Here is a 20,203-nt window from a genome sequence, read left to right on the forward strand (position 1 = left end):
CTGAAATTGCTCAATATGAATAAGCTCATAAGCAGAGTGTGGGAATGCAATAGAGATAAAGCTTTGTTGTTACACAGCTTTGATGTAAATACAAACAATTCTGTCTGGCTTCCCTCATAAGTTTCCCCAGATAGGCATCATCAAATGAGTCAGCATACAAGGTTGTGACCACAGACCATGTATCAAGGCTCTATATCTATGGTTGTGACAACCATCTTTCTTTCCATGCAAATGATGTCATGTCCAAACCTCAACAATGCCAATCATTCCAATTCCAAGCAGTGCTCAATCATTCCACTCAAACCACATTTTATCATCTCATTGTTAAAACTATCCATGATACTTATTCACAAATTTCTTTGAACGAATATGTGCGTGTACACGAGAGAGCGAGAGAGAGGGAGCTTGGCAGGCACAGAGATGTGGGTGGTGAGGGGGGGGGCTCATTCATTATTCATGAGATGGGTGGGCAGAGTGCAGAACGGCCATGGCACAGACAGAAACTCTATTACTGAGATGTTCACTCTGCTCTGCCTCTCCAGATTCCTGCTATTTGATTGACCAAGGAAACAAAATTGACTGATTGACCACCAAGGATTTTATCTGTTTACGGCACTAACTGGACATTGGAATTGTGGAGAAACTCAATGCATTGGAGTGTCATGGAGATGATGGGGAAGAGGGGAACCTCATGATATTCCACTTGAAGGATAGTACTTATGAAAGGTAACGCAGATGTAATGAGCTAATGTGTTCTAACAAGAGGAAGAAAAGTTCTGATAATTGTTGTAGATGAGTTGATCAATGAGTCTGATCAATGATCTGTTTTGTTACACTTTGTATCATATATATATATATATAACTAACAGGGTAATATAGTAGTGACATATTAATTACATTATAACAATGTATTTCTTTGGGATTCAAGTACTTCCTACACAGCAACTAACAAAAGCTTTATTAATGTAGTCCTGTGGAGGAGGTAAGTTTTTCATAATGGCTTGAGACTGGAGTTAAGTGCTGGGCATGTGTTGCGTTGGTGGATCTATTGTTTGGAAACAGTGACAAAGAGACTCTGTCAGAGAATGTGACAGCGCAGACTGTTGAGTGGGACAGAGATTAAATACTGCTGTTTGGATACTAAATGGCATTTCATTTAATTTTGTTGTTTTGAGCTAGAAAATATTGTCTTACAAAGCAATTGGTCCCATATATGTCATGATATTTAATTTAATTTGATTTCATGAAACATTTTAATTGCTTAATCGATCACTAATAAAACAGCTCCTAGATAAAGGCGTCCGGCAGTTCAACAGGATCGGTGAAGGTCATTCACTGTAGAGATGGGGATGCTGGCCAGATCCACTCTATTACTGCTGTTATGGCAAGGACTGTCTGCCATTGACGTCCCACTGGAAAGTAAGTCAATACAACCTATTGTGTCCCTGCAATATGGTGATAATAGTGTACAGTGCTGTATATTGTCAAATACAGTATGTAAATGAATGTACAATCCTAATGCAATCAGGTCTTTCATTTTGACTTGTCAACCTAAAGTCAGACAGCCCCCCACCATTATAAAACAGTCGTTGAAGGATCATGTCGTGGACCCCAGAGACAACATGGTCGTTGAGTGTGAAGCCAAAGGCACCCCCCACCCAATGTAAGAACTGACAAATCAAAAACACTTTCTTTATAGTTCAAAACCGTATAAAAATGGTGAGTAGCTATAGTACAATTCTTTTAACTACTTTAACCAAATTACTTGCCTTTATCCCTAAGTTTCTCATGGAGGCGTAATGGGAAGTATTTCAATGTGGCACGGGACCCTCAGGCCTCGATGAGGAGACGTTCGGGGACGCTGGACATATATGCCTGGGCTGACCCGGAGGCTTATGAGGGGGAGTACCAGTGTGTTGCCACCAATGAGTATGGCACTGCATACTCAAACAAGATCAACCTACGCATCTCTAGTAAGCTGCCACTCCATTCAGGCTTTTGAGTCCATTGTCACAGAGTACATTCGAAAGCTAGGGCCTCAAACCTTGAAAATGCTCAACTTTGGTGGCAGAACCAAGCAAAGCTTAAAGGGACAAATCCGTACAAAATGTAATTTTGTCAGCCATTTTCAGACCTCAAAAGTGGTCTTGTGTTAAGATAAGTCCATATCCCGGCAAGATTCTGCTCTCTGTGTTAAATGCCACTAACCACATCTTCTTAACCCTATGTTTTCATGTCAGGGGCCCCTCTGTGGCCCAGAGAGGTTTTGGAACCGGTAACGGTGAGTGTTGGTCTTCCTCTGGTCCTGGACTGCAGCCCTCCTCCAGGCCCTCCCAAACCTGTGACCTATTGGATGAGCAAGTGTGAGTAGGCCTACCTCCTATTCTCAAATCAGAAGTACATCATGTCTAGGAATGGCATTGATATTCTATAATTAATGACAACCACTTGTCTCTCGTTCGGAATTGACAAGCTTATTTTGCTCATGTTTTTGTAATATGGCACTTATCCCAAACATTATCTGTATTTATCCTATCAACTCCAGATGACCTTAACAGGAAATGCATAAATAACTTTGTATTTATTTCAGGTTCATCAGGGAGACCTTTCAACTGGCCTCACCAGCCCCACCCCCCAGTCATGCTGCCTATCAAACAAGACCGTAGAGTGTCTATGGGGGTGAATGGAGATCTCTACTTCTCTAATGTCTACGTTAATGACTCTGCCACCGACTACTGTTGCAACGCGCGCTTCCCCTACAAAAACATCATTCAACAGAAGATGCCTATTACCGTTAGAGTCCTTACAAGTAAGTATTGGTATGTAGCACAAGGGATGTTGCATCATTTACTTAACTTACCATGTCCTAACTGGCCTTCCTTATTAAACTGTTGCTTTGGTTTGCCCCACATTGTTTTATTTCAGACTATCCCTAATACGACTCACCATAGCTCTTCTCCGATCTTACTGACCTAGTGCAGTGGTGAGTGTGTGCTCTGCTTCTTTTGTTGTGTTTCATTTTTACTAAGTATACTGTCAAGAATGAACAACCTCGTCTTAACAACCTGACCCTTCTTTAACATTGTTCTGCCTTGGCACAGTCTTCAGGCCCAGGATGAGTTAGGCACCACTGTTTTCCGTACCCAGTGTAAAGTACCAGTCGTAGTCAAACCACAGTCGTAGTCCATGCTGTCAGGATATTTAAGTGAGAAAAGTTCTAACCATAGACATTGCATCATTGTATCTGTCCCATTATGATGTCTCTGAGAACACGGGCAGCGCCATTGAGGCCAATTTTCTTCTTCTACTACTTCTATGAGTTGGCAAACAAACTGAAAGAGTGCACACTGCCACCTAGAGTGTGTTGTTGGAACTGATATAAAGCCAAGGTTGCCGATTTACTGCCATCTGCAGTTATTGAATGTTTCCTCACAAGTATAATTCATTGGCTGATCCCTCCTGGTGACTTGGATGGAATTATATGATCCTTCCTTAAAGGTGCAATATGCCGAAATCGCTCCGCCATTTCCTGGTTGCTAAAATTCTTGTACATATGATAGGTAACGCAGATGTAATTTGTCCCAAATTTCAGTTTGTGACAAAACAAGCACTCAGGGTTTAGAGAATCATTGTACCATCTAAACCGCTGTGAAATGTATTTCCAATAACCAAAAATATTGTATTTTCAGCTGTTTGAAGCTGGTGTACAAAACCGGAATCATATAATTAGGGGAGAATGATAGAGCTATAACTCACATTTCTATGTGAATTGGGTCAGGTCGCCCAAAAAGTTACAAATTGCAGCGTTAACCCATAGGAAGTCCCACCCAGTTGACAACTTCAAAATGGTGAAAGTCCATAATGGTGCTTCCCATTCTAAAACGGGCTTTTGTGGTACAGAGTCCTCTATCTATCTCTGTGGTTCTAACTCTGTGTGGTGTGTGGTGTTTCCTCCACAGCCCGCATGGTGTCAGAGGCCGCTCCCACCTTCCTGTCTCCAGCCGGGAGGTCCAGCTCCCAGACTGTCCTGCAGGGGGAGGAGCTGCTCCTCGAGTGCATCGCTGCTGGAGTGTGAGTGATCCTCGGTCATCACTAGTTACCACAGGCACAAAGTCATAATTATGGCTAAACCCCGCCTGTTTAAAAAAATGTATTATTAAAATCAGATTTTTCCACCTGACCTTAAATCAAGACCAAAATGCAAATAGTTGTTTTCATGAATATTTACGATATAGCCATGATCCTCTCAACCACAAACTTTTTGGGACATTCTTTCCCTCTGCAAGTCAGTTGAGAACCACTTCTTATTTACAACCACGACTTGACCAAAAGGCCAGCACAATAACACAGTAAAAACAGAAACATGGGACAACACAATAGTTGAAATATAGGAGTACCAGCAGTGCTCCAATTGAGAGGGTTTAGAAAAAAGGGAAAAAAGTGCACCCCTTTTTAATTTAAACATTTGAAGGGGGGGAAATGGATCCCGATTATAGGCCTAAACGATCTATAACAATGCTTTTCTCCACGAGGCTAGGAAAATAGATCATGCTGCAGACAGTATAGGGAAGGAAAATACATGTTTAGAACTGAACATTGATTGCATGGTGCTAAAAAGAATGCATGAACATAGCTTTATAGAACCAAAACCTACACTAAAAAAAAACTGAACTCGAGAACAAATCATTGCTAATCTCCCCCGCGGCAGTCAAGCAATTGAATTCCGCCAAGAATCGTTCACAATCTATTCCGGTTATGGCCGCAACTAGACCTCGTTTCAAAATGAAAATGTATCAAGAAATAATCTAAAAATGTATACCTAGCAATCACAATTGTACTGTACATTGTTTGAAGCAGTCATCAATGGCAGCTCCAATAAGCCCCTTGTGGTGAACAAGAGGCTCGTACAGTATCATGATGCTTTCGAGTTATTGTTTTTAGGGCCCTGAATTTAACAAAACCAACTGTTGGTGGTATATTTAACGTACTGTATCTCAATGAACAATAATTAAAATAGGACCAAATGCAGGCTCCGGTCATATTTCACACATATCTGTTTAATTTATTTGGTCTTTCACAATAGCTAATCAAGTCAGTGGAACAATTCTGATTGCTTATAATGGGCAAAACATATATGGTAATTAATGTGCTAATTCTCCAAACTTCTTCTACTATTCCACTTCCCAGTTTTGCCGGTGCAACTACTGTACTTGTTTTAAGCTATGTCCTGGACAGTGTTGTAAGTCATAAAAGGCTACATTGAAATGCCTCAAGTATCTTGTTTTGTACTATTACTTCTTCAAACCAAGTCGTCAAGTTTTGAATGTTCATTCAACATTCAAAGCATTCTGAATACACCTGACATGTGATTTTATTTGGTTTTAATTATAATTACCATATAATAGTCCAACCCCTGTCATCACATGGACCAAAGATGGACAGGAACTGGACACGACCAACATGAAGGTGAAGAACTACAACAAGTTACTGCAAATCCCCAAGGCCGCTTTTGAGGACTCTGGTGAATACACGTGCAGTGCCACAAACAAGATTGGATACTTGGAACACACCATCACTGTCCGGATCAAAGGTCAGCCAATCATCTACATCACGTCATCCTTCATCACACCAACACACAGATACTGGGACATGTTCAGCATATTTACTCTCACAAGGATTTCGATTTGAACTTTACATTTCACTGTTTGATTTCCCGTGGAAGGAAATAGCCCATTAGTTTGATATTCAGTAGTTTGATATAGCCTGGACAATGTTACTTGTCCTTGTATGGGGTTTGATATTATGGAAATATTTTATATTTATGTAGATTTATGTGATATGATATGTTTGTCTTTTTCTGCTGACCTGATCTCCATGACAGCTGCTCCGTTCTGGTTGGAAAAGCCCAGTAACCTGGTGCTGGCCCCAGAGGAGAATGCACGCTTAGTGTGCCGCTCTGACGGCATCCCCCGGCCCAGTATCCGTTGGTTCATCAACGGAGATACAATGGAGGGTAAGCAGCTAACCTAAGCACAATTATAGATGCCACTCACATTTTTCAATAATGATATGAATAATATCAGCCATTTTGTCACTTAATTGAAAAGGTTATATGATAAAGTAAGTTGAACTACTAGGAAATAATAGTTTACTTCTTCTTCTCCTATCCTTTCCAGATGCTACTCCAGTCCCAAACAGGGAGGTGTCCGGAGACACAATTACCTTCCGTTCTGTGACTGTGGCGAACACTGGTGTTTACCAGTGCAATGCCTCTAACCAGTATGGCTACCTGTTTGCCAATGCTTACATCAACGTACTGCGTAAGATATCACATTTGCTTGCAGAAAATAACCCTAAACCTCTTTATCAATTAGCATATGTGTAAATGCAGATATCAGGTCACCTGTGCGGGATTCTAGTGTGATACAGTTTCTTTTTCTGTTCCTCAAGATGCAACACCAAGTATGTAGAGATTTCAGTGCCAACAGAAATGTTATTTCAATGTAGAATATTAGGATATTGAATTTGAATGTAATATTTTTGAATTTGTAATGCACAAATTGAATCGTTGAATTCATAAATCGAACTTGTATTTCATGATTTGAAACTAAATTGAATGAATATTGCATTCAGTTTCAAAGTTCAATTTCAATTTAATAGAATATTCAAATGCAATATTTATACTATAAATATGGTGGATGATAGATATTGCATTCATTGTATGTGTATCAAGTTTACAAACCATCATTTCAAGTAAATCAAAGTTTCATATATTCAATGCATTCAGATTCCGTTTTCAAAAGTTCTCTAAATTCAGATTCAAAACCAGAGACAGCATCCTGGTACTTTCCCAGCCAGGAAAGGTAGAGGAGAACAAATAGAATCAAACTCTCTGTGGTAAACCGAAACCTCTGGCTGTTTCTGAAGCCAATGTGGCATGTTGAATTTATTTTCTACCTATGAACATAGAGAGTTGGATTCTATCTGTTCTCCTTTAACTTTCCTGCCTGGCAAAGTACCAGGATGTTGTCTTTGGTTTTAAATCTGAATTTAGAGAACTGCATTTTAAAACGGATTCTGAATGCGTTTGAGAAGTTGAATATATGAAACTTAGATAAACTTGAAATGATAGTTTGTAAACTGGATATGCAGACAATGAATGCAATATATACCATATTGAAACTAAATGTATAAATATTGAATTTAAACGTCAATTTGTCATTCATTAAATTCAATTTCAAATCATGAAACAAAAGATCAATTTATAAATTTTGTGATTTAATTTGTGCAAAATTCAAAATTATACCATTTCTGTTGGCACTAAAATCGCTTCACAGCCAGGAATGAAGATAAAAAGTATATGTGAGTTGTCTAATGTCTCATCTTCTTATCTGCAGATGCAACGCCACGTATCCTTAAGCCTAGGACTGACCTGGTGAAGGTCATTGAGGGCAGACGCGCCTGGCTAGACTGCCGCTATTTTGGCTCGCCCGTGCCTGATCTGCGCTGGTAAGAACATGTTTATGATGCTCTTCTCTCGTGTGTGTATGCATGTGTATAACTGACTACCTGTTTTTTCACAGGTCTAAGTATGGACTGGGCAACCTGGAGGGGAATCGCTTTAAAGTACACAGCAACGGGACACTACAGATCAAAGGCACCCGTATGGATGACCAGGGGACATATCTGTGTATTGTCAGCAACGTAGCAGGACGAGATGAAAACCAGGTCAAACTAGAAGTCAAAGGTGAATGCCTAATAATAGATTTACTGTAACACTTTGCTTCTGCATGTCGTCCAATCCAGAGTTACACTGCTCATGGATCACATTGCAGGTGTTCTCATGATCCTTATCCTCTCTTTTTCAGAGTCCACCAAAATTCTCAAACGCCCAGATAATATGAGAGTCCTCCGGGGGACTGATGTCCGGTTGGAGTGTAAGGCCCAACATGACCCCACAGTCGCCGTCACCACCACCTGGCTGAAGAACAAACAGTTCCTCATCATAGGCTGGAGGTGAGCCTGAATATGACTACTTGTCCTTGTAACCATTGTAACAATGGGGTTATAGTTATAGCTAACCAGTGGTGTAAAGTACTTAAGTAAAAAATACTTTAAAGTACTACTTAAGTAGTTTTCTTTAGGTACTTTACTTTACTATTTATATGTTTGACTACTTTTACTTTGACTTTTACTTCACTACATTCCTAAAGAAAACAATGTACTTTTTACTTCATACATTTTCCCTTACACCCAAAAGTACTCATTCATTTTCAATGCTTAGCAGGACAGGAAAGTGGTCCAATTCACTCACTTATCAAGAGAACATCTCTGGTCATCCCTACTGCCTACTACTTACTACTTAGCTTCGGCTGTTGGAGGTCCTGACGAACCACGTCTAGATAAAGCGTCCAGAGTGAAAAAGTTTAATGAAAAAAAGTTGAGTCAGGGAAAAAACTAGAATATAAACGGTAATTAAAAAGTAAAAAACGTAAAGTTGTCAGGTAGCAAAGTAAGGTTGGCAACAAAACGCACAAAACGCACAGCAACACGTAAACAAGTCTGCAAGTTGTGACCGGAAATGGCTTCACACTGATTGAAGTGGATTTCGATGACTGTAGCTAACATCAAATTAACAGAGTTATAGTCTATATCTGAGTATAACTAAAGGCTAAATGGTGAATAGTTCAACTGAATTTGTCAAGATGACTTCGTAATAATAACAGTATTGTGTCCTTTTAATTATCTCCAGGCTGTCGCTGGATGAATCAACTCTGGTCATCACAAACGTCAATAGAGGAGACGAGGGCAATTACACCTGCATCATCAAGACTGAGATGGACAAGAACACTGCCTCCGCCCGCCTGGTGGTGATGGGTAAGGACTATAACTTGACACTTAGTTAACATACATAGCTACAGTACATACACTGTGTTTTGGCAATTGCATTACATGTTATGTAATGTTAATTACATTGCATTATGTAAGAGTAGCAGATAAATACTTCATAAGCATGCTGTATGTTTTTGGAATTTGCATCAAAAGTTTCCTTACCTTCCTCCCAGATCGTCCAGACCCCCTACAAACTTGCAGTTGTCGGACCCCTTTGAGCGCAGCGTCAGGCTTACCTGGACCCCTGGAGATAGCAATCACAGTCCTATCAAAGGTAACAGCTCTACCCTACTGTCTACACCTCAGGAGCAGGACATCCAGAGTAAACATAGGCCTGGATTCAGGCCACGTATAAGCCATAGTTTCATTGAAATAGTCAGTTAGCTACCATCAACTGAAGGAATCAGTGTGTTCTTCTGGGCTTTTCCTCCAGAAAACCTGGTGCAGTATGATGATGACGACTGGTTACCTTTCAAGTGGAGAAACCTTTCCACGTACCCTGGAAACCTGAACTCTGTCATTCTGCAACTGTCACCATTCATTATCTATGAGTTTAGGGTCATTGCTATCAATGACATTGGTATGAGTAAACCCAGTCGCTCGTCAGCCAACTTCCAGACTGGTGGAGCACGTGAGTATTTCATGCTTGATGAGTTTGATAATGTGATATGAATAATGGATTTCTCATTGGCTTCATTAATAGTATTGAACAGGAACACAGGTGACAATTATCTTTCATATTAAAAAACTTGGACCATGAGCTTTCCCAAAATAATCTGTGTACTTGCTATGATTCTCAGCTCCAGACACCATTCCTAAAAACATCCAGGGAGTGGGAACATGGAGAAACAACATGATGATCAGCTGGGAGGTGATACATTCAAAGTGTTTTCAAAAGCGAATTCTCCATTCATTTGTTTGTAACTCAATGTTTATTCAATGAAGAATAACAACTTTTATTCCGTACAATTGAACTTCCGTGTCTGGTATGGGAAAAAGGCATTAAACAACAGAGAGTGGAACGGTCCCCACCTAAAGTACTTGGTGTGGTGGAAACGGAGGGATTCCAGGGAGGAGTGGAAGAACGCTACCACTTGGTGGTGTAAATACTACATCTACGACACAGACACCTTCACACCATACGAGATAAAGGTCCAGGCTGTCAATGACTTTGGGATGGGCCCAGAGTCCCCTGTCATCATAGGCTACTCTGGAGAAGACCGTGAGTATGACCTCCCATCCCTTCCTGCAGATACAGAGACACTTTTTTATATACATTTACAGGTAGCTATAGACCTAGATCGATCCATATCATAGTTAGCCATACCGTAGTGAATTACAATTACAACTTCCTCCTGGTGTCTCTCAGGTCCCACTGCTGCCCCCCTCAACCTGCGTGTATCCAGGATAGAGGCCACTAAGGTCACCGTGCACTGGGACCCTGTGGCTAACAGCAGTATCATGGGAGAATTGAAGGAATACAAGGTTAGACTAATGGGAATAGGTGGCCTGTTTAGTTTCTGGATTTCAATTCCAAGTGTGACAATCTGTTCTGACAAGTAGAGATCCAGGCAAAATTGTTATTCATTAGGAGAGAGGTGGAGGAAGAGCCCTTCACACACTGGCTGCATGAATGAATGAATGAATGAGGGAATAAACGACAGAACAAAAGAGGGAACGAATGCATGTGTTGTGTCCCCCCTATCCCAGGTCTACTTCTGGCGAGACAGTAGCCAGCTGAGGTGGCTGAGTGTGAGCAGGGCCATGAAGTCTAAAGCCTTTCCAGCCAGCGGGCCGCGTTTCACTGGTGTCCTGCCGGGACTCATCCCTTACAGCAACTACAAGATGTACATAGTGGTGGCCAACAACCGATACGAGGGACATCCCAGTAACACCATAGAGTTCTCCACTCCAGAGGGAAGTAAGGAAGAGGACTGCGGTGCTGTATTAGATGTGGCAGATACTTTTTCTGTCAGGGTTCTTTTCCTAATCATGTATTTCCCAGTGTTTATTCTCAGACTTGACCTCTGATCTATGTCTGTAGCACCCTCTGCTCCAAGATCCTTCAGAATCCAGCAGAGACATTTGGACATGATCTGGGTGGACTGGGACACTCCTGCAGAGCCCAATGGCATCGTCACCGGATACATACTCAAATATCAGACAGGTAGGAAGACTTACTCATAAGCCAGGTGAGCAAATAAGGTACAGTATCTACAGTAGCTGTAAGTACAGTAGCTGCATGTCTCTTAACCATACGTTCTCATGGCTCACTACTGTGCACTCTCTCTACAGTGAATGCAACTCAGGGGGAAGAATTGCACGTTGAGGGATTTCCCCAAACACCACCAGTTTTGCTGTTCGCAGATATGATCGCTACACCCGCTATAGATTCACCATAGCAGCACAGACTAGAATCGGGGTAGGAGAGTGGTACACAGAGGAATCACCCCATTATACAACTGAAGGTATAACACTGCAGGTCAACCACAGCACACAATTACAAGCCATTAAACATCCACACATCTGCAGATTTGATCATGACAATTAATCATGTGTGTGTGTTTACATACAGCTTATGCTCGGGAGCAGGTGGACCTCTCCACTCAGGGCTGGGTAATTGGTGTGATGTGTGCTGTGGCTCTCTTCGTGCTCATCCTGCTGGTCGTCTGCTTTATCAAAAGGAGCCGAGGGGGCAAATACCCAGGTACTGTAACAATACTGTAGTCCACAAGACTTCTCCATTAAAGGACTAACATTCTTAGATGGAGAGACAGACCTAATACTCAGTGGCATGTCCAGGGGGTGCCCTGAAATCTAATTGGCCACCCCAGTGGCCCCCACAGAAATTCAGATCTGATAGGTTGTCTCAGAATATATTTATAATTTTTACCTAGAAAAATAACCAAACAGCAAGATTCATCGGTCTCACCGGAGAAAGCATTCGAGCCCTTTTTTCTTAGTATGTGTAGCCCATATATCTGATGCTGTCTGGACAAAAAGAGTTCAACTGAATGCTTTCAACCAAAATGTGTATTCCGCATTGAATCCAACCCCTCTGAATCAGAAAGGTGCAGGGGGTTGCTTTAACTGACATCATCAGCGCCCGGGGAGCAACTGCCTTGCTCAAGGACAGAACGGCAGATTTTTTCCACCTTGCCGGCTCAGGGATTCAAACCCTCAACCTTTCAGTTACCGGCCCAACAATCTTAACCACTAGGCTGGGCTACAGATACTACAACAGAGGGGTGCTGTTGGCCTCACTCAGATGCTTTCTCTAGTGAAATAGAGTCAGCCTCTTACGAATTACCTGGAAAAGTATGAAACACGGATCGTCATGAATAAGAAATCATTATACGTTTCATTTATTTTTTATTGTAAATTTTTTGAGGGAGGCTGGCCTAGTTTTTTAAGTGATTTGTTTGACAATCAGATGACAACATCATAACTAGTTGTGTTCATGACTCATTAAAAGGTAATACATTTTTACAGTTAAATTACATGTCTTTACTCTAAAGAGGGGGTCCCCAATTACATTAAGCCGTGGGTAAATTTTTCTCCTTGAGCGCATGGTTGTGGGGCCGGAACATACAGTTGATTTGTAAAGTATTCAGACCCGTTTTTTCACATTTTGTTAGGTTACAGCCTTATTCTAAAATGTATTAAATAGTTGTTTTCTTCTCATCAATCTACACACAATACCCCATAATGACAAAGCAAAAACCGTTTTTTTAATACATTTTTGCAAATTTACAATAAAAAAAATCTACTTTAATATCACATTTACACAAGTATTCAGACCCTTTACTCAGTATTTTGTTGAAGCACCTCTGGCAGCAATTGCAGCCTTGAGTCTTCTTGGGTATGACGCTATAAGTTTGGCACACCTGTATTTGGGGAGTTTCTCCCATTGTTATCTGCAGATTCTCTCAAGCTCTGTCAGGTTGGATGGGGTGCTTCGCTGCACAGCTATTTTCAGGTCTCTCCAGAGATGTTTGATCGGGTTCAAGTCGGGGCTAAGGCTGGGCCATTCAAGGACATTAAGAGACTTGTCCCGAAGCCCTTCCTGCGTTGTCTTGGCTGTGTGCTTAGGGTTGTTGTTCTGTTGGAAGGTGAACCTTCGCCACAGTCTGAAGTCCTGAGCACTCTGGAGCAAGTTTTCATCAAGGATCTCTCTGTACTTTGCTCCGTTCATCTTTCCCTCGATCCTGACTGGTCACTCTAACAGAGCTCCAGAGTCTCCTAGTCTCTGCCGCTTGAAAAACATCCCCACAATATGATGTTGCCACCACCATAATTCACCATAGGGATGGTGCCAGGTTGCCTCCATGACGCTTGGCATTCAAATCAAAGTTTATTTGTCACGTGTGCCAAATACAACAGGTGTAGAACTTACAGTGAAATGCTTACTTACAGGCTCTAACCAATAGTGCAAAAAAGGTGTTAGGTGAACAATAGGTACGTAATGAAATAAAACAACAGTAAAAAGACAGGCTATATACAGTAGCAAGGCTATAAAAGCAGCGAGGCTACATACAGACACAGGCTGATTGAGGTAGTATGTACATGTACTATGCAATGATGAACAGATTGCCTGGTTAGCCAATGGTGGGTGGAGACACAATGCAGATTGCCTGGTTAGCCAATGTGCGGGAGCACTCGTTGGTCGGCCCAATTGAGGTAGTATGTACATGAATGGTTTGTCGCAGCGGATAGCAGGATTTCTTGTAAGCTTCCGGGTTAGAGTCCCGCACCTTGAAAGCGGCAGCTCTACCCTTTAGCTCAGTGCGAACTTTGCCTGTAATCCATGACGTCCTCAATGCACTTATTGATAAAGCCAGTGACGGATGTGGGGTACTCCTCAAACCCATCGGAAGAATCCTGGAACATGTTCCAGTCTGTGATAGCAAAACAGTCCTGTAGTTTAGCATCTGCTTCATCTGACCACTTTTTTAAATACCGAGTCACTGGTGCTTCGTGCTTTAATTTTTGCTTGTAAGCAGGAATCAGGATGGAGTTGTGGTCGGATTTACCAAATGGAGGGCGAGGGAGAGCTTTGTACGGGTCTCTGTGTGTGGAGTACAGGTGATCTAGAATTTTTTTTCCCTCTGGTTGCACATTTAACATGTTGATAGAAATTTGGTAGAACTGATTTAAGTTTCCCTGCATCTCCGGCCACTAGAAGCGCCGCCTCTGGGTGAGGGGTTTCCTGTTTGCTTATTTCCTTATACAGCTGACTGAGTAAGGTCTTAGTGCCAGCATCTGTCTGTGGTGGTAAATAAACAGCCACGAAAAGTGTAGCTGAAAACTCTCGGCAAGTAGTGTGGCCTGCAATTTATCACAATAAACTCTACTTCAGGTGAGCGAATTCTAGAGACTTCCTTAGATTTCGTGCACCAGCTGTTGTTTACAAATATGCACAGACCTCCCCCTCGTGTGCTGTTCTATCTTGCCGGTGCAGCGTATATCCCGCTATCTGAATATCCATGTCGTCATTCAGCCACGATTCCATGAAACATAGAATATTACAGTTTTTGATGTCCAGTTGGTAGGATATTCGTGATCGTACCTCGTCTAATTTATTGTCCAATGATTGCACGTTGGCAAGTACTATTGACGGTAACGGCAGCTTTCCCAGTCGCCTTCTCTGGGTTCTGACCAGGCATCCGGCTCTTTGTCCTCTGTACCTGCGTCGCTTCTTCTTGCAAATAACGGGGATGTCGGCCCTGTGAGGTGTTTGGAGAATGTCTTGTGTGTCGTCCTTGTCGTAGAAAAAAATCTTCGTCTAATCCGAGGTGAGTGAACGCTGTCCCGATATCCAGAAGCTCTTTTTTTGCCTTAAAATATGGTTGCAGAAACATTATGTACAAAATAAGTTACAAATAACGTGGAGAAAAACACATAATAGCACAATTGGTTGGGCGTCCGTAAAACTGCTGCCATTTCTTCTGGCGCCATTTAAAGCCAAAGGCCAAAGAGTTCAATCTTGGTTTCATCAGAATAAATAATCTTGTTTATCATGGTCTGAAAGTCCTTTAGGTGCATTTTGGCAAACTCCAAGCGGGCTGTCATGTGCCTTTTACTGAGGAGTGGCTTCCTTCTGGCCAGTCTACCATAAAGGCCTGATTGGTGGAATGCTGCAGAGATGGTTGTCCTTCTGGAAGTCTCTCCCATCTCCACAGAGAAACTCTGGAGCTCTGTCAGAGTGACCATCGGGTTCTTGGTCACCTCCCTGATCAAGGCTTTTCTCCCTGATCAAGGGAAATGCGCCAAACCTAAGCTGAAGCATTCACTCATCACAATTGCTTATATTATATTTGGTCAAAGTAACAAGACAGAGAATTTTATTTTCAGTACGGGACAAGAAAGAAGTGACATTGGAGCCAGTGGATGACAAAGATCAGGAGGGATCATTTGACTATCGGTAAGCAATATAACAGAACTGTCTGAAAATCAACTGAGAAAACCTTGACTTGAGATAGGTATCAGTGGTCCCAATGCAAGATTTGTGTAGGTCAAAGTAAACCACATATACCATGTATAATACTTTTGTGAAGTATTCCTCATCATGTCAGTTTCCCTTTAAGACAGATATGGTATCTAAATAATTCCACATGAACAGTGATCACAGTCATATAAACATGTATTCATACTGTAATATGTCATGGTAATAATATTCAACATTGGGGGAAAAAATCATTTAATTCCCTAACAATATTGTACCATTTGGTGTTGTCATTATTTCAGAATAATGTATTTTTCCTGGTAACTCCCCAATACTCCCCAATTGATCTCTCTATTCTGACTACTAATGTTTTCAAATTTTCATCCTTGTTCTTTTCGCCTTTGGACTACTGAAGGTCTCTGGAAAGGTATGATAAGACTAACACTGACAAATTTACACCATTTTTACTCTATTATTTTGTATTATTTTACTTATATATTGACTTTATTTCATATTTATAACCAATAATCAGAAATCTGAACAACAACAAAAAACAACATAAAAAAGGTCTGTGTCTACAATTCAACATGTTGACATTGTTGAAACAAATGAATGGTTTAAGTGATTTGATTGAATGATCAACCATTTTAGGACATTTTATAGCAAAGTTCTTCAACACTCTCTCTCAACACAATTCCTTAACAATCTATTTTAATGTTTCAGGATAAGTCGTATCACCACCATTCCCTACTCTGCCCGACGGTAAATATTATAACCAGTTAGTCTAGAACTGTATGCAGAAAGCTGTGAAGCCATAACCACAGCTGCTGAAGCATATCCTCTGATATTGTCCTTTTTCTTCCAGGGAGGAAGAGACTAAAGTTGGCAGGGGCCAGACGACAGTAGACACCATGATGAAACGGACAGATAGTGACGACAGTCTGGTGGACTATGGTGATGGACAGGAGATTGAGTTCAACGAGGACGGCTCCTTCATTGGCCAGTACACTGGACACAAGGAGAGGGATGACACAGAGTTCAGTGAGAGCAGGAGCCAGGAAGCCCACTCCCCGATGGCCAACTCCCCCATGAGCCCCATCTATTCATTTGCATAAGGAAACAAGACGTACAATGGGTGTTACACTCAGACTGGGTCCGGAATGAACATTGCCCACTAGCGCCTCTATAAACAGTTGTATATGTGGATCAGACTGGGTCTGGAATGCCCACTGCCCACTAACTGGGGGACACAGGTGCTCCCAAACAAATCCACCATCTTCTTCAATCCAGGCACACAAGATGATGTGGTTGGAGCCTGGTAGTGTTCCTCTATTCTCATGCTCTGCATTGACACTGGGTTGGTGCTGTAAATGCAATACAGCAGCAATTTAACAAAAATATGAAGGTTACAGTTACAGTCTGGTTACAGTTACAGTTATGAAGTTGTAAAAAGTACATGCTTTTCAGGTGTATTTTGTGGGTGTGGAAGTGCATGCGTACATGTTGATGTGCGTGTGTAATATTCCTACTAATGGAGAGATATTGACTGAACATTAGGCAGAGGGATACATTGATAAGTTTATCATGTTGATAAAAGCAGTGACACCTGGTAGAGAAACTATTTATATGATAAATATTATTTATATGATGATTTATATGACAGTGGGAGAAAAATATTAATTAACGATTCACTGCTAAGTCACTCCTTTAGGCCTGGCAGGATTGCTAAGGATCCTTTTAACTTTATCTCCACCTGATGGCAGTAAATATAGTACCACCTTTAGGGCTCTGTGCCCTTGACTTGTTTGTCTGTTGCTTTGTCTAAACATTGTTCTGTGAATCTTGGCTGACGTTGTTATTGGTATGATGACACATTGTCATTGTGTACACACATTTCAGGACTGTGGGCTGTTTCAACATCTTTCAAAGCTAGACAGATGTCATCTGTAGCCTTGAAAATGTCTGGACAGCAAATTGTCTACTTTTGGGTGTGAGCAGAAAGTGTAAACATAGACATATCCGTAATATCCCTCAACATATCCCTAATCAATGTCTCTAGGACCATACCGTACCTTTTTTTCCCCTGTGCACTTTTAGTTATACGAGGAATGTGTGTAATTGTAATGTGGTGAGCTACAGTATTTAGAAGTTGTAAATGCTATGATATTATTTAATCATTTATTTACTTTCTGCTTATTATTAATGTTCCTTGTAATTTTGACAATATTAACTGATAGAGATTTACCTTGTACTCATGGTACTCTAATTAATACACAAATAGATTAAAACACTGTTCTAATGACATGAAATGCTCAAGGCCAGCTGCATTTTTCCATCATGAGTAATAGTGTTGAAAGTACAATATGGAGGAGCAGCAGTACAGTATCATCATGTTCTCAAATGATATGATGCACACGGCATACTGTATATTAACCTTCCAGTCAGGGACTATGAATCTGCAACATCGTCAGTAACATTAGTGGGGGAAAGCTGACAGGTGATTCAGAGCTGTATTTCAGACATAGTTTAGTTTTTTTAACTGTAAATTGTCTCTCCCCTTAATAACCCAGCACTTGTGCAGTGCCTTCAGAAAGTATTCACACCCCTTGACTTTTCCACATTTTGTTGTTACAGCCTGAATGTTAAATGGATTAAACTGAGATGTTGTGTCACTGGCCTACACACAACACCCCATAATGTCAGTGGAAATGTTTCTTCAACAAATTAATTAAAAATGAAAATGTTGAAATGTCTTGAGTCAATAAGTGTTCAACCTCATTGCTATGGTAAGCCTAAATAAGTTCAGGAGTACAATTTTTCTTAACAAGTCACATAATGAGTTGCATGGACTCTGTGCAATAATAGTGTTTAACAGGATTATTTAATGACTTCTAAATCTCTGTACGCCACGCACACAATTGCCTGTAACGTCCCTCAGTCGAGCGTTTCAGTGAATTTCAAACACAGATTCAACCACAAAGACCAGGGAGGTTTTCCAATGCCTTGCAAAGAAGGGCAACTATTGGTAGATGGGTAAAACATGTAAAAGCAGACATTGCATATCTGTTTGAGCATGTGAAGTTATTCATTACACTTCAGATGGTGTATCAATACACCCAGTCACTACAAAGATACAGGCGTCCTTCCTAACTCAGTTGCTGGAGAGGAAGGAAACCACTCAGGGATTTCACCATGAGGTCAATTGTGACTTTAAAACAGTTAGAGTTCAATGGCCGTGATAGGAGAAAACTGAGGATGGATCAACATTGTCATTTCTACACAATACTAACCTAAATGACAGAGTGAAAAGAAGGAATTATATTCCAAAACATACATCCTGTTTGCAATAATGCACTAAAGTAAAACTGGAAAAAATGAGGCAAAGAAATCAACTTTATGTCTTGAATACAAAGTGTTATGTTTAGGGAAACTCCAACACAACACATCACTATTCATATTTTCAAGCATAGTGGTGGCTGCATCATGTTATGGGTATGCTTGTCATCGGCAAGGAGTGGGAAGGTTTTTAGGATAAAAATAATTAGAATAGACCTAAGCACAGACAAAATCCTAGAGAAAAACCTGGTTCAGTCTGCTTTCCAACAGACACTGGGAGACAAATTCAATTTTTCTGCAGGATAATAATCTAAAACACAAGGCCAAATATACACTGGAGTTGCTTACAAAGACGACATTGAATGTTAGGCCTAGTTAAAGTTTTGACTTAAATCGGCTTAAATCTATTGCAAAACTTGAAAATGGCTGTCTAGCAATGATAAACAACCAACTGGACAGAGCTTGAAGAATTTGTCAAGAATAATGTGCAAATATTGTACAATCCAGCTATGCAAAGCTCTTAGAGACTTACCCAAAAAGGCTCACAGCTGTAATCACTCCCAAAGGTGATTCTAACAAGTATTGACTAAGGGGTTTGAATACTTTCTAATCAAGAGATATTAGTATTTTATTTAATTGTTTTACAAATGTTAAAATTTTTCTTACACTTTGACATTACAGTTTTTTGTGATGATAATATAAAAGACAAATACATTTGAATTCCCCCTTGTAACACAACAAAATGTGGGAAATGTCAAGGGGTGTAAATACTTTCTGAAGGCACTGTTGATATCTAATTGATTGTCTATTTAGTTCATAGAGCTCTTATTATGTTGTGTCATCACAAGTGTTGCTACATGAATAAAGTGCTTGTTTTTCAATCTCAAGTATTGTAGTACATTTAGTATACATTGTTTACATTTAATTTATTAAAATCTAGTTTCAGATTTGCATACATGTGTGGCATGATGACAACAAAATAGTTGGCTAAGGCAGAGGCAGACTGACTTCCAGGTTGAACCAGTGTGAATGGTTGTAAGTGATTTTGAAATGTAGTCAACTTCCTGTCTTTAAAGGTCGAGCAAACAGGTCACACTCAGTAGAATCCTCACACAGTAGACACCCAACTGACAGTAGACTCTCCAGGCATTGTCATGTTTTGCATTTACGGTGTTGTTCTGTTTTCTTGAAATCAGTGCACCCCTGTACAAGATAACATTGAGTGTATTATCATATTGTGTTAATCCAAGGACAAACTTACAGTTTCAACAAAAGAAGAAAATAAAATATTAAATCCAATACTGGCATTTTTATGACTAGTTTATCTTGTCATGACTGTCCTGTGAGGATCTGAATGGGTCAGATCAGCTTGGCAATGGATGACTGTAACCAGGCCCTCTCTCACCCATAGAGGGGGGGAGGGAGCTGCTGGGGGGGTTGACAGTTCACACCCTGTTGTAAATTACAGGAGAAGGATACTTTCTCTTCCCCTTCAGTATCTAACCCAAGGAATATTCTTTGCTTCACAGA

General features: G+C 40.7%; 1 protein-coding gene across 1 annotated transcript; it reads left to right on the plus strand.

Annotated features, from left to right (window-relative positions):
- Positions 1-491: 491 nt before the first annotated feature.
- On the plus strand, positions 492-19,560 carry LOC115132311 (neurofascin-like). The gene is given in 29 exon segments (XM_029664832.2): positions 492-726; positions 1,285-1,419; positions 1,558-1,663; positions 1,783-1,973; positions 2,241-2,363; positions 2,591-2,809; positions 3,960-4,071; positions 5,406-5,590; positions 5,882-6,013; positions 6,177-6,320; positions 7,398-7,509; positions 7,584-7,747; positions 7,869-8,016; positions 8,753-8,877; positions 9,066-9,071; positions 9,074-9,166; positions 9,326-9,523; positions 9,693-9,763; positions 9,892-10,114; positions 10,262-10,377; positions 10,603-10,813; positions 10,937-11,059; positions 11,188-11,226; positions 11,229-11,360; positions 11,468-11,599; positions 15,247-15,316; positions 15,753-15,764; positions 16,061-16,099; positions 16,203-19,560. Coding segments are annotated over 28 exon segments (3,552 nt in total). The 5' UTR covers positions 492-726; positions 1,285-1,343; the 3' UTR covers positions 16,453-19,560.
- The last annotated feature ends 643 nt before the right edge of the window (positions 19,561-20,203 follow it).

This window comes from Oncorhynchus nerka, linkage group LG7 (genome assembly GCF_034236695.1).
Source record: "Oncorhynchus nerka isolate Pitt River linkage group LG7, Oner_Uvic_2.0, whole genome shotgun sequence".
NCBI lineage: Eukaryota > Metazoa > Chordata > Actinopteri > Salmoniformes > Salmonidae > Oncorhynchus > Oncorhynchus nerka.